The sequence below is a fragment of the Cyberlindnera jadinii genome (assembly GCF_001661405.1).
Source record: "Cyberlindnera jadinii NRRL Y-1542 unplaced genomic scaffold CYBJAscaffold_11, whole genome shotgun sequence".
Lineage (NCBI taxonomy): Eukaryota > Fungi > Ascomycota > Saccharomycetes > Phaffomycetales > Wickerhamomycetaceae > Williopsis > Williopsis jadinii.
In genome coordinates, this window is record NW_017963662.1 from 161319 (window position 1) to 173659 (window position 12341).

The window sequence follows — 12341 nt, forward strand, 5'->3', positions numbered from 1 at the left end:
ACGAATAAGCTGAGAGGTGAAGGATTGAAAGAGTTGAAAAATAATTTCAGCACTGTACTGTGTGCGTGGGAGGCCGTTTTGCGAGCTGTGACGTCTAGATGGTGTATGGATGTTAGGGCTTTGGATCTAAATCACGTGAGAAATACATGGGGCTAACACTATGGGTTTGTTGTTGATTTCGCGGTTCATAGCATCACGAACATGGCTACTTGGATGAACAGCTGAACAAGGCCAAGGAGAATTGTGTGCAATCTGCGTGTGTTGGAGTGTGATTAGTTGCTATGGAAGAACTTTTGAACTCGTATGTGAAGGTCTCAACTGGATGGTAGATATCCTTCATGTGTCATCAGTTGTATGGTGATGCTGACGAAAGTGAACGTGTACTAATAGCGAAGCAGTAAGGTGAAGAACCCCCGTGGGATTCCACAGGCTCCATTCGTTGAGAAGGTTGATGAATATGTCAAGACGTCAGACGATTTTGACAAGGTGATGCAATTGTTCCAAGAAAGATTACAACAATACAAGTATATGGAACAGAGTAAGATCAACGCACAGGCCCAGTTCATGAAGAAGATCCCGGAGATTGAGGAATCGCTAAGGATGGTTAGGTTCCTGAAAGAGAAGAACGAGTCCCAAGAGAGTATCGATACGAATTACGAGTTGAACGAGACCCTATATACAACTGCGACGATCGAGCCTACAGATAAGGTGATGCTTTGGTTAGGAGCAGACATTATGCTTGAATACCCAATTGACGAAGCCGAGGAGCTATTAGTTGAGAAGTTATCCACTGCAAAGACCAACCTGGAGATCAGCGAAGAAGATGCAGAGTTTCTGAGGGAAAACATCACCACCATGGAGGTTAACACCGCTAGACTATACAACTGGGACGTTGAGAGACGTAAGAAGGAGAGATTAGCAGAGGAGGGCGCTAAAAACCTGAGGATTTAGGTAACTAGTTTATGATTATCCGTGATGAATATAAACAAATGACAAACACCAAGCTTGTAGCAGCCCACTGGCACCCATTAACCCAACCATTCGATGGAGCATCTCCATCGAAATAACAACAAACCAAACCCTAACCAAATCACGTGATAATACTTAGGGCTACAGAGCACAAACTTGGTAGGAACCGCAAAAAAAGTCCCCTTCGAAAAATTTCGCGGCAACATCACCAAGACGCAAAAAAGTGACATTTTTTGTTCACCAACTTCACAAGAGAGACGTATAGGAAGATCAACCAAATAGCACCAAGATGGCCGGTATTACTGTTAAGTATGTTGACATTTGAAGAGAAACGGTGGAGCATGAACGTGTGATGTGTTTGTTAGTGGATATGGCGTGTTATGAGGAGCGTTTACTGGGTATTGATGTATGAGAGAGGAGAGGACAAGGGAAGCCCAAGCGAATCACAGAGAGGGATGGTTATTAGGAAGACAGATTGAAGGATAAGAGCCCATGTAGGATGACCTGGTGTGTGCTATCGAAGTAGAATATCGGGAGTGCTATTAGAGCGGAGCTTGAACGATTATTGTGAGATACCTAGAACTGTCACGGAAGTGAACGATACAGAAGGGGGAGAAGGATAGCAGCTGACACTGCTGCCATGAGATGAAATGATACGCCACCACTAGACAGCACACATCACACAGTTCCATAGACTGAGCCAGTTATCATGTACTAACAACGACTGCTATAGGGACGTTCCAGCACAAGATTTCATCAACGCTTATGCTCAATTCTTGCAAAGACAAGGTAAGTTGGAGATTCCAGGTTACGTTGATCTCGTCAAGACCTCTGCTGGTAATGAATTGCCACCACAAGAGTCTGAGACTTGGTTCTACAAGAGAGCTGCCTCCGCTGCTCGTCACATCTACTTGAGAAAGCAAGTTGGTGTCGGTAAGTTGAACAAGCTCTACGGTGGTGCCATCAACAGAGGTGGTAGACCATCCAAGCACGCTGATGCCTCCGGTTCCGTCAACAGAAGAGTCTTGCAATCCTTGGAGAAGTTGGGTGTCCTTGAGGTTACCCCAAAGGGTAGAAGAATCTCTGCTAACGGTCAAAGAGATTTGGACCGTATTGCTGCTCAAACCTTGGAGAACGAGGATGACGAGTAATTTACCATTTGATCAATTTTTCTCATTTCAATAGTTCATATGGTGTATTATGTATAAAATAATGGGGTGTTAGTCGAGCATTTACGTTTAAAGCTTGGTTATTGTAGAATGGCTTGTAGTTATAAGTCTGTCCTTGGATATTAACCACGAGTAGTTGAACTTGTGCCCCATCACTCTCAATATCAGGTGGATCTGAACGCTTCAAAAAGCGATAACTATGTTTATACACCTGTTTAGAACCATCTCCTCGGTTGAAAAACCTATATCTCTGAGTTCTATTGAGATATCGTTGGTTCTATGAACAGTGGATAGTTTTGATTTTGGCTCCCTTTACTACCTCATCGCGAAAATTTTCAACCCTCATCTCATCTCATCACACACATCACTATTTGCAAAACTACCCATATCTTGAGCGAATAAAGCGATGGCTAGAAAGAAGTCTGCTGCTAAGAGAGCCCGTGAGGCAGAGGAGCAAACGAAGCTCCAGAGACAATTGGAAAATGCCGATGAAGATGTGAAGAAACAAGTGATTGAGGAGTTTGAGTCGAGTGAGGATGAGAGCTCCTCCGAAGAGGAAGATGAATACGGTGAATTGCTCACTGAAGACGTTGAGGAAGGCTTGAACAAAGTGTTGGATGCACTCAAGTCCAAGAACAAAGAGTTATTGTTGAACCCTGACGTCAAGTTCTTCAATGACCCTGAAGAGGGCTCTTCCACTGCTGCGAAGACAGAGAAGCAGAAGCCGATATACCTGAAGGATTACCATAGAATGAATCTGTTATCAGGGGATGCTTTGAAGGAAGACATCGAAGATGATGGCAAAGAGTTCAAGACTTATGACCAGGAGAAAGCTGAAGAACGTAAGGAGTTGCTGGATGACATCAAGTCTGCGTTCAAGGATATCGAAGACGGTGAGGATGTCGACGGCACGGACAACGAAGATGACGATGGCTTCTTGAAGAAGAAAGATCCAAAAACCAGCGATTCTACAAGACAATTGCCTAATCCTGAACAGGACGGTGAGAAGTTCTTGGAAGAGTTCATGAAACAACACGCATGGATCCCACATGAAGGAGATAAAGTGGTGAACTTGGACCGTCAAGGTGAAGATGATGATGAATTTGACGACGCAGCAGAGAAGTACGAACAAGCTTATAATTTCAGATATGAAGATCCAAACAGTGCAGAGATTATCAGTTATGCCCGTAACCAAGCCACCATGAGACGTAACAACACCGGTGCAAGACAGAAGAAGAGAGAAAGAGAAAAGGAGGAAAAGAAGAAAGCCCAGGAGGAGAAAGAGAAGGCCGTTCAGAAGAAGAAGACAGAGAAAGTCAACAAGCTCACTGACATCTTGGAGACGGTCAAGAAGGAATATGGAGCAGATTTGGACGAACAGACAGTCAAGAAGATTAGTGATCGTTTGTTTGACAATGATTTTGATGATAGCCAATGGGATCAAGTCCTTGGAGAAATCTTCAACGATGATTTCTATAACGATGGTGACAAGAAACCCGAGTGGGATGACGACGATGAAATCATGAAAGACTCCAAGCAGGAGAAGGATGAGGCTGCTGAGGAGGTTGAAGAAGCTGAGGATGAACCTCCAAAGAAGAAGTCCAAGAAGGAGGAGATTCTTGAGAAGTCCAAATCCAAGAAGGATAAGAAGAAGATCAAAGAACTGGCAGAGCAAGCCATCGAACAAGACAAGCTCAAGATCATCGATGAAGTGGAGGAAGAACGTGAGGGACGCTCAAAGGAACGTGGAACCGTATTCAAGTACCGTGAAGTTTCGCCAGAGAGCTTTGGTTTGACCACGAGAGAGATCTTCATGGCCGATGACGCTGATCTCAACGAGTTCATTGGCCTGAAGAAGCTGGCACCTTACAGACCAAAGGAGCAAAGGGTAAAGGACAGAAGAAAGTTTGCTAAGAAGAAGAACCTCAAGGAATGGAGAAAGAAAGTATTCAGAAACGAAGAAGGACCAGAAGGTGAAGGTGACGAGATCCTCATACCTGTTCAGCATTCGAAGTCCAAGCCCAAATCCAAGGGCAAGAAGCACTGAAGCTCCTTTGAAGATGGTGAACTTTTGTGGTTTACCTCTCTAACATGCATTTTCTATTATATAAACTTCATATCAATTCACCTTCTTTGTGTTTGAGGAAGCTGTGCACTGTAGAACGTATACCAGACGACTTTGCTAGACGACACGATGATGAGACGAAGAGCTTGTGGTGCTGAGTCCAAGAGACGGGCCTTGAAGAAGACGACAAGGTTGGTGGCATCCATGAGCCATTTTATATGTGGTTATGTCTCTTCCAACATGAATATGGAGCATAAGCCTAGGTTGTATGTTACAAAGCATACCTTTTGTTGAACAGAGGTTTCCACTGAGATGAGCTACTGACAGTTATGATAGCTCAGATGTTGAAGGATACGCAGCGAGCAACAAGGGCTATGTATTGTTCTACGATAGAGACGATAGTTCGTGCGTTGTTGCATATCACGTTCCCTATGAGTACTGCTCTTCTCCTTATCCTCCATTGGACGAAGTTGTTGATGAGCACGTCGAGTACATGGAGTTGATGGCCTCAAGAGAGGCGAGACAGAGGGAACAACTAGAAAAGAGGGCTCTGGAGGAGTACCACGACGTATCGAGCAGTTATTCGATGGAGTTTTCCTACGTATTGCAGGATGAAACCAACGCAACATCAGAGCGTTCTAAAGCTAGCGTTGAAGAGACGACGTACAACTCTACCCCACAGAAGGATCATTGCCTACCAATGGCATCTGTATACACTTCTTCTGGCTCAGCAGATGGACCTCAAGCTCATTGCTGGTTTTCTCAGGGCAATGCTGCTCCCCTGGGAGACGAAGCACTGTATACGAATGAACAGAAGAGCTTTCTAGCAGTTGATAAATGTGTCTTGGAATACGTCTCCAATGTGGAGCCAAATGAGAAGAGCAAGCACCCATTTGAGCTTGATCCAGCATACGATAGTGAAATTTACTCCTTGGATTCTGAATACATCTTAGAGCTACAGAAACAGGAAGATGCATTTCAAAAAGTGATAACAGGGTCTAACAATGCAGATGATGGTGGCTCAAACGAAGATAGCGAACGTGCCACATTGAGGTTTCAATCACAGATGTTATCACCACACGTACCATCATCTGAAGTTTCAGATCTAAAGGACCAATCTTTGAGGATAATTGAGCAATTGCACGAAGAATTGACAAATGACATTATAAAGATCCAACAACTACACGAGTTAAACAGTCAAAGGCTTCGTCTGCAATTGGACAATTCTATTCAACAAACAAGAAATCAGTACGATGAGCTATACGCAAGGGCTAGGATAAACACCGAGTTTTATAGGAAGCAACTCTGCATTCTCTTTCAATGAGAACCACATATATAGCCATCTGTATCGAATCAGTCATCATCTTCATTATCAACATCACCTCCACTGTAGTAAGCTGATTTGTAATCCATTGGAATGAGAAACGTCCACCGAAGTCTCCAATCAACGTACAGGCGGTGTAATCTGTTTGGAAGGAACCCCAAATTCGCAATTCCATCAACAAAGCCAAATAGAGCCTTTACACTTGAACGACTAATCTCTGAGCTTTCGAACCTAAGGCACCAAACCCAAAAGTAAATCACCGAGGGATAGCCATTGTGGGACTCGTAGGACTCCTTGAAGAGTGAAAACATATTGAGCAAGTCGAAATGCGATGCCACAGTAAGAAGAGGCAATTCCAAATAGTCAAACAAGGGGAGTAACGCACGACTCAAGGGACGGTGAGGTATGACTTCTTGGATGAAGAAACTGGACAAGTTTATCATGGCGTATATGACAAATGGAAGCAATTTCAACACGGACTCCAGGGTGAAGTTCCAGAGGAGGATGGTTGCGAAAAGCAATGCGTTATCGTTCTGAATCAACTCACGAACGGACATCACCTTCGGCTTCACTATAACCTCTTCCTTGTTATCGTTGATCACCAACTGCTCCTCAAAATTCGCCCTGTACATGACGATGACGAAAGTCACCGTCATGCTCAGCATCGTCAGCTTATAGCTGCTCTCTCGGAGCCCACCAAGCTCCAGCTCGCCGGCAACAAGGGCGTACACGTAGCACACGAATCCCACAATCGTCGCCACATGAGAAAGAGCCCATACGTTCTGGAGCTGTAGTTGCGAGCGTAGGTAGGTCTCCAAGCCCAGAGCCCACCGTTGTATGAAGTTCAACGGGATCTGGATATCCTCTTCACCTGAAGTACACTTCGTAACAGCCATCTCTTGCTTAGCTGAGAAGCCCATTGTGGTTGTCATCACTGGAACAAAAGCGTTTGAATCATCAAACCTTTGTGTGAGACATCCGGGCGCACGTGACCGCAACGGCTTTTTGTGTCAAAAAATCAAATCCGGGGAAGAAAACACACGAAAATGCCCAATCAGGAAATAGCCGTATATGGAAAGCGCGCGTGTCGGCGTTACTTCCCTTTTGGGGCGCCAGCGTCGAGACATAAATTAGCCCAGCAAGGGAGGAACTCTTCAACCAATACGGCATCAATTTGTCGATATAAACGGCCTATCCGCCGGTTTTCTTGCTTTATATTTCCACTTTCGAGCCAATTGAAGCATCAGATACTATGGGCAAGCCACAAGTGCTCGTGCTGACGACCGAGCGTTCAGAACACGCGGATCATATTGAAGAGTACGAAGAGTTCCTGACCCATTTTGATGTGCTGGTGTACAAGGTATCCACGTTCGATGACTTAGTTGAGAGACTTGGGGCCGACTTCTCCAACGTCGAGGCCGTTTGGGCTGCTGGCCATTCTGTGTGGAGCCTTGGTGGAATTGCGAAGCTTGCACCGTACTTACCAGAGTCAGTAAAGGTGTACTGCTTCTCCTGGGTTGGGTACCTCGAGGAGGAGGCTGATGCCTTGAAGAAACGTGGCATCAAGTTCTGTAACGTTGGCGATGTTTCCTCTCACGACGTTGCTGATGCTGCTCTTTACCTGACACTTAGCTGTTACAGGTTCTTCAACTTTATGGAACATCAATTGAGGCCAAACTTGAGCATCATGAACGTTAGAGCAACGTTGGGCTCTGCAAAGTTTGGTGAGGATGGCGAACCTCTACCACCACCAGAGTCAGGCGTCAACTTGGCTCATAACTCAAGTATTGGTGGAAAGAAAGTTGAATCCCCCACTGGCAAAATTGCAGGGATTGTTGGGCTTGGTTCTATTGGGAAAGAGATTGCCAGAAGGTTGAACGCTATCGGCATGAAGATTTCATATACAAAGAGATCTCCAATTCTTGATTCTAATGAGCTCGGATTCCCTGTGAAGTACTACTCAAAATTCACAGAGATGATCAAAGAGGTTGATCTTATCGTCCTAGCAGTGCCACATTCACCAGAGACTACACATCTCATCAACGAAGACTCTCTGAAACTGTGCAAGCCGGGCGTGAGAATTGTCAACATTGGAAGAGGAACTGCTATCGACGAAGACGCATTGCTAAAGGCATTGGATGATGGTACGGTTTGTTCGGTGGGACTGGACGTGTTCAAAGGCGAACCATCAAATATAGATCCAAGATTTGCCAAACGTTGGGACGTGACAATGACGCCACATGCTGGTAATATTACTACCGATAACACTGTCAATTCGAACATAAGGTGTATGGAAAACATTAAAAACGTATTGCTAGAGGGTGGTGAAGGAGTTACCCCAATATTGGACTGAAATTACCCCCTGCTGGGAACCTATAGCTTAGGAGCTAGAGAGTCCTTGTTATACCACCATTGTATGCCAACGCTACCTCTTTGCATATCCAAATTCTCACTAATCGTCTTCCACAGTTTATCCTGTAGATACGCATCACCTTGACAAAGTTCCCAAATGTTAGACAGCCACTGTTCCAAAAACCTCAAAGGAATAAACGGTAGAGCTGTCATGAGGGCACTAATGAATGCCTGTCTTACTGTGCGTGGACCTCCAGATATGCCTTCCTCCTTCAGCGGAGTGGAACACGGACAGTTGATGATTGTAATGTACAACATGTGTAAAACTTCTCTCAAGTTATCTCTATTCAACTGAGAAGCTTGTGATGGAGGTGCCACTGCTCTGACAATGGTCTCGACAGCAAGACACAGTTGTCTTGAGCTTAGAACAACTGGGAACTGTGAGAGCACCGTGTTGAGATAAGTCGTCGCATTCATTGCAATTATCGATGAATTCTTTTGGCTCGAGTACGTTGCCAACACAACTGAGTGTGCGGATTCCACCAATTCACGATGGACATGGCGTAAGTGCAACGATAATGGTTGTGGTAAATGGATGAAATGCTTGACAAATGGGTGTATCACAGTGTCGTAAAACTCCTCACGACAACACTTGGTGAAGTGTTCGAGATAGATCATTGCAAACAACGCCTTAGAGGACTCGTACTGAGATTGAGGTATCAGTGAGGAATCCAGCGAATAAATCATCCATTGACCCAAAATTTCTGCTTGCTTAGAACCATGTTGAAACAGCCCATCCATTGAAGTAAACAACACATAATTGTAAACCTGGAACCCTCCAGAACCCATCTTTTCGACAATGAAGTTAAGACAGTAGAGAGTTTTCAGAACGTTAGAAGTCATTTTGGTGTATTGAACACCTTTCAGTCCGTTATGAATGTGCAAGGTAAAAGTCGAGTAACCTTGAAGCATTATGACAATTCCAAAGAGGACGAGTTTTAAAAAGTCCCAACACTGTTCATTATCGATAAATCTGGAATGCAGTTCCATGGAGAAGTCCAAAATGGTACCAATAGCAGAGTCCATTATTGGAACCTTCACACCCTGGATGAAGCAGTTGTCAACCACGTACGCCAGTCTGCTCAGGTGCTTGCACACCGGCGATTGTGACTGTTTCAGCTCACCATGAGATATGCCCAATGGGGATTTGAACACCATGTCAATGACATGCATCAGTATGGCATTATGTGGTAAATTGGCCTTCATATGGTCATTGAAGCTGATCATCGAACATGCTAAGGAAACGGCCCATATCGAATTGACAGTATAATCGTTTGTCGATGAGGCATTGAACCCACGAGCGATGATCTCGTGGTTCAGTTTCGTAACGTTAGCATAGCACTGTTCGAAGTAACCTCGAGTTTCTGGAATGGCATGGGCATCAAACAAGGGCTTCGACAGCGTTATCCCAGTAAGAACACAGCTCTTCTTCCAGTCCTCCATTGGCGATGAGTAGAGGGCACTCAGCACACCATGGAAGAACTTTGTCAAGGGCAAGCTCGGCTTGGAGATCAAAACCTTTTGTTCAAACAGAGCCTTGAATGCTTCAATGACGAGGTACGAGTGTTCAAACGTATCAAACACCCACTCATTCTGCAAGAACGCCCCCATAAGCAACTGAACATTATCACCATTCTTCACCCGTGGCAAGTAGTGCACCATATACGACAACAGCTGCTGGCTATCAGCCTTTGAGCCAGAGGTCAACGTTGATAAGAGCAATTCCACGTCCCTTTGAGTATCAACCACATGAGCAACCTGGAACGAGCTTGGGGGCAGAGGCTGCTGCTCAAGCCTCTGCTGAATGACTCTACCTTGAGCACCTAACAAGTATCTCTTGGACATCTTCTGAAGGCTTTTCACACACTTTCAGACGGGAAACGAGCTCAATTGGCGAAGGAAAGCATGCGTATTAGTTGAAAGATTGTGTGGAGTCAAATCCCCGGGTGGAGTCGGGTGGGGGGGGGAACACCCGGACATCTAAACATCCTAACACCAATGTGATACCCTTAAGGTGCTCCTCTTAACACTGAGAATGAGCTCAACTCCATACAATCCACCGCTGTCCAGCTACCTATCAATCCGAAGAGTGAGCCAGGGGACGAGTTTCGACAAATGAGCACCGGATTGCCATCGACGTTCAAGCACTTCCCGCTATCGAGAGCACTCTGTATCTTTTCCACAGTGGTACCCATGTTGGTATCACTGATGGGGATGAAGTACATCTTTTACTATTCGTACGATCCTTTCATATCCCAGTACAGGCAGCTATGGAGGATGATCACAGTGCAGCTGGCGTACGTGAACGAGAGCCAGGTGTTCATATCAGTTATCGTGTTTTATCTGCTGAGGGACCTTGAAAGGTTATTCGGAACACCAAAGTACCTGGGGGTCATCATGGCAACGTACAGCTATACGTTGCTGTTGATTGCACTGCTGGCCTCTGTGAAGTTCTACACTGGGATGCAGTGGCTGAACAGCGTCTCTTCTGGACCAACGACAGTGATCTTTGCACTGCTAGCAAACTACAGAGACTACATCCCCGTCATGTACAAGTTCGAGATTGCCATAACGGAGGAACGTAAGATCACATTGACGGACCACTTCCTCATATACATATTGTGCTTCCATCTATCGGTGTCACAGGGCCTAGGAACCTTGGCCCTCGCACTCCTGGGATGGATATTAGGAGATTTGATCAGCAGGGGAGTAATCCCTGGGAAGCACTGGAGATTACCAAACAGATTGAACAGGCTCCTCAACGACAGGGAATCCACGCCAGTGCTGATTGCCGAAGTAGAAGCTGCTGAGGAGGAAGCAGAGCAAACAGCCACGGAGACAAGACCTCTGACCTCACAGTTTCTGGATACCTTTAGACGGTGATTGATGCTGAGGTCGATGAGTGCGGTACGGGACACACACCATTATTCCGGGCAGCATATATATCAACATATAATTCAACAATGATGATACCTTTTGCACATTTAATGGCAGATACACACAGTAGACGAGACGAGATGTTTGATAGGCTGCCACTGGAGCTTCAGTTTGCTGTATTTGCTTTCTTACAACCTCCAATTGCCATACCAAAGTTCACCTTTGTGCCGACATACGGTGATTTGAGATCAGTATCACAGACATGTAAACAGTGTAGGGGCGCAGTGTTACGATACCTACGCTCGAGGGTATCGTTATGTCGACAGTACGAGGCACAGCAGCTGAAAGAGGATGGCGATAAGCTAGCAGAGCACCTCTGGGATGCATGGCGCACGGATGTTAAGGAGCTGGAAGTGCACTCGTCAATGTGTCTTGATGATATCGTTTCGAAGTTCGGCAATGTTGCGAGTGTAACAATACTTGGAGGGCCTGGGAAGATGGGGAGCTGTTTCTCCATACCGTCTGGGCTGGAGCATCTGGCATTAAGCTTACAGCACCAGAGGATTACATGTGACGGGCGAACCAGGCTCAGAAGGTTAGATATCGTCATCAATGCCGATATTGAGCCAAGTACGCTGGATGACCTAACTTGGTGTTGCAGGCTGCAAGAGTTGAATGTGATGGCCAGTGACAGTACCAATCTCTTGCGACATGAGCCTCTTATGTTGGTACTCCCAAGCTTCAACCACCTTGAGAAACTGACGCTGAGAAAGTACAACTACTCTAAGGTGACGTCTGCTGGTGGACACTATACCCGGATGTTCGCTGAAGATTCTTTCCGAATACTGAACTCCTTACGACTGAAGGAACTGTCATTAGACCTCATCCATCTAAGAGGCGATGACATCAATTGGGTGGAGTCAGGACCTGTGAGGGCTGACAGACCACGGTTGACGTTGACAATTGTACAACCCACAGTGGAGTCTCTATGGGACGATAGGGACAGCATTCCATTGTTATTTGCTATGAGGTCTCTATCAAGAGGGTACAGGGTTGTTTCATTAAAACATCCATATGGACTACAAACTCAGACACAGCTGAGAACACCAACTATGAACATGTACAGCTTAGGTTACAACTCGGAGCTCGAAGTGGAAGATTTCCAATTGATGCGTGCCTGGGAGACCGTTGATGATGAAATACTGCGACAGGAGATGGAGGGCGACCATAAGGAGCTGTGTTCATGGCAACGAGTAAGAGGATCGTCGCCTACTTATAGAACGTGGAGTTTGTTCAAAGTGGAAAGAGGCAGCGGTGGGACCAATGAAACCATTATAAAGATGATAGGTGAGTCGGACAACACATTGGACTTTTGGAGTACAGAGACGGTTCTTTCAAACGTGGCAAAGCATAGCATTGAGCGGAAGAAGACATCGTTATGGGACTAATCAATACTATGAACATAAGTGTGGTACTTCTGGTGAACATTAGGGCGAGGTGATGGCCACATGCTCACGTGACACTA

At 45.5% G+C, this 12341-nt stretch overlaps 9 protein-coding genes across 9 annotated transcripts; 7 read left to right on the forward strand and 2 right to left on the reverse strand.

The window, feature by feature from the left end:
* Positions 1–119: 119 nt before the first annotated feature.
* Positions 120–999, forward strand: PAC10 (tubulin-binding prefolding complex subunit PAC10). The gene is made up of 2 exons (XM_020215453.1): positions 120–301; positions 399–999. Exons 1-2 carry the CDS (start codon positions 282–284, stop codon positions 949–951), a joined length of 573 nt encoding a protein of 190 aa, XP_020069368.1. The 5' UTR covers positions 120–281; the 3' UTR covers positions 952–999.
* A 259-nt stretch (positions 1000–1258) lies between these two features.
* CYBJADRAFT_191123 (40S ribosomal protein eS19) lies at positions 1259–2120 on the forward strand (the record flags this gene model as incomplete). The annotated part of the gene is made up of 2 exons (XM_020217390.1): positions 1259–1278; positions 1703–2120. The coding sequence occupies 2 exons, from the start codon at positions 1259–1261 to the stop codon at positions 2118–2120; spliced, it is 438 nt and encodes a 145-aa protein (XP_020069369.1).
* A 390-nt stretch (positions 2121–2510) lies between these two features.
* Positions 2511–4285, forward strand: KRI1 (Kri1p). The gene has a single exon (XM_020215454.1). It carries the CDS (start codon positions 2545–2547, stop codon positions 4183–4185), a length of 1641 nt encoding a protein of 546 aa, XP_020069370.1. The 5' UTR covers positions 2511–2544; the 3' UTR covers positions 4186–4285.
* A 158-nt stretch (positions 4286–4443) lies between these two features.
* CYBJADRAFT_163519 (uncharacterized protein) lies at positions 4444–5527 on the forward strand (the record flags this gene model as incomplete). Its single annotated transcript, XM_020213775.1, has 2 exons — positions 4444–4469; positions 4540–5527. The coding sequence occupies 2 exons, from the start codon at positions 4444–4446 to the stop codon at positions 5525–5527; spliced, it is 1014 nt and encodes a 337-aa protein (XP_020069371.1).
* Positions 5410–6447, reverse strand: CYBJADRAFT_191126 (uncharacterized protein; the record flags this gene model as incomplete). The annotated part of the gene is made up of 1 exon (XM_020217391.1): positions 5410–6447. One exon carries the CDS (start codon positions 6445–6447, stop codon positions 5557–5559), a length of 891 nt encoding a protein of 296 aa, XP_020069372.1. The 3' UTR covers positions 5410–5556.
* A 332-nt stretch (positions 6448–6779) lies between these two features.
* CYBJADRAFT_129843 (uncharacterized protein) lies at positions 6780–7880 on the forward strand (the record flags this gene model as incomplete). Its single annotated transcript, XM_020212878.1, has 1 exon — positions 6780–7880. The coding sequence occupies one exon, from the start codon at positions 6780–6782 to the stop codon at positions 7878–7880; it is 1101 nt and encodes a 366-aa protein (XP_020069373.1).
* PEX8 (Pex8p) lies at positions 7533–9812 on the reverse strand. The gene has a single exon (XM_020215455.1). The coding sequence runs from the start codon at positions 9782–9784 to the stop codon at positions 7901–7903; it is 1884 nt and encodes a 627-aa protein (XP_020069374.1). The 5' UTR covers positions 9785–9812; the 3' UTR covers positions 7533–7900.
* A 100-nt stretch (positions 9813–9912) lies between these two features.
* On the forward strand, positions 9913–10902 carry DSC2 (Dsc2p). The gene has a single exon (XM_020217186.1). The coding sequence runs from the start codon at positions 10055–10057 to the stop codon at positions 10820–10822; it is 768 nt and encodes a 255-aa protein (XP_020069375.1). The 5' UTR covers positions 9913–10054; the 3' UTR covers positions 10823–10902.
* A 54-nt stretch (positions 10903–10956) lies between these two features.
* Positions 10957–12264, forward strand: CYBJADRAFT_163523 (uncharacterized protein; the record flags this gene model as incomplete). Its single annotated transcript, XM_020213776.1, has 1 exon — positions 10957–12264. The coding sequence occupies one exon, from the start codon at positions 10957–10959 to the stop codon at positions 12262–12264; it is 1308 nt and encodes a 435-aa protein (XP_020069376.1).
* Positions 12265–12341: the final 77 nt, after the last annotated feature.

What these genes read in the sequence shown, in the direction of transcription:
- PAC10 (XM_020215453.1), top strand. Translation starts at nt 282, where the DNA reads ATGGAAGAACTTTTGAACTC. An exon ending in ATGGAAGAACTTTTGAACTC is followed by an intron (nt 302 to 398) that starts GTATGTGAAGGT and finishes ATAGCGAAGCAG; the next exon opens with TAAGGTGAAGAACCCCCGTG.
- KRI1 (XM_020215454.1), top strand. Translation starts at nt 2,545, where the DNA reads ATGGCTAGAAAGAAGTCTGCTGCTAAGAGAGCCCGTGAGGCAGAGGAG.
- PEX8 (XM_020215455.1), bottom strand. Translation starts at nt 9,784, where the DNA reads ATGTCCAAGAGATACTTGTTAGGTGCTCAAGGTAGAGTCATTCAGCAG.
- DSC2 (XM_020217186.1), top strand. Translation starts at nt 10,055, where the DNA reads ATGAGCACCGGATTGCCATCGACGTTCAAGCACTTCCCGCTATCGAGA.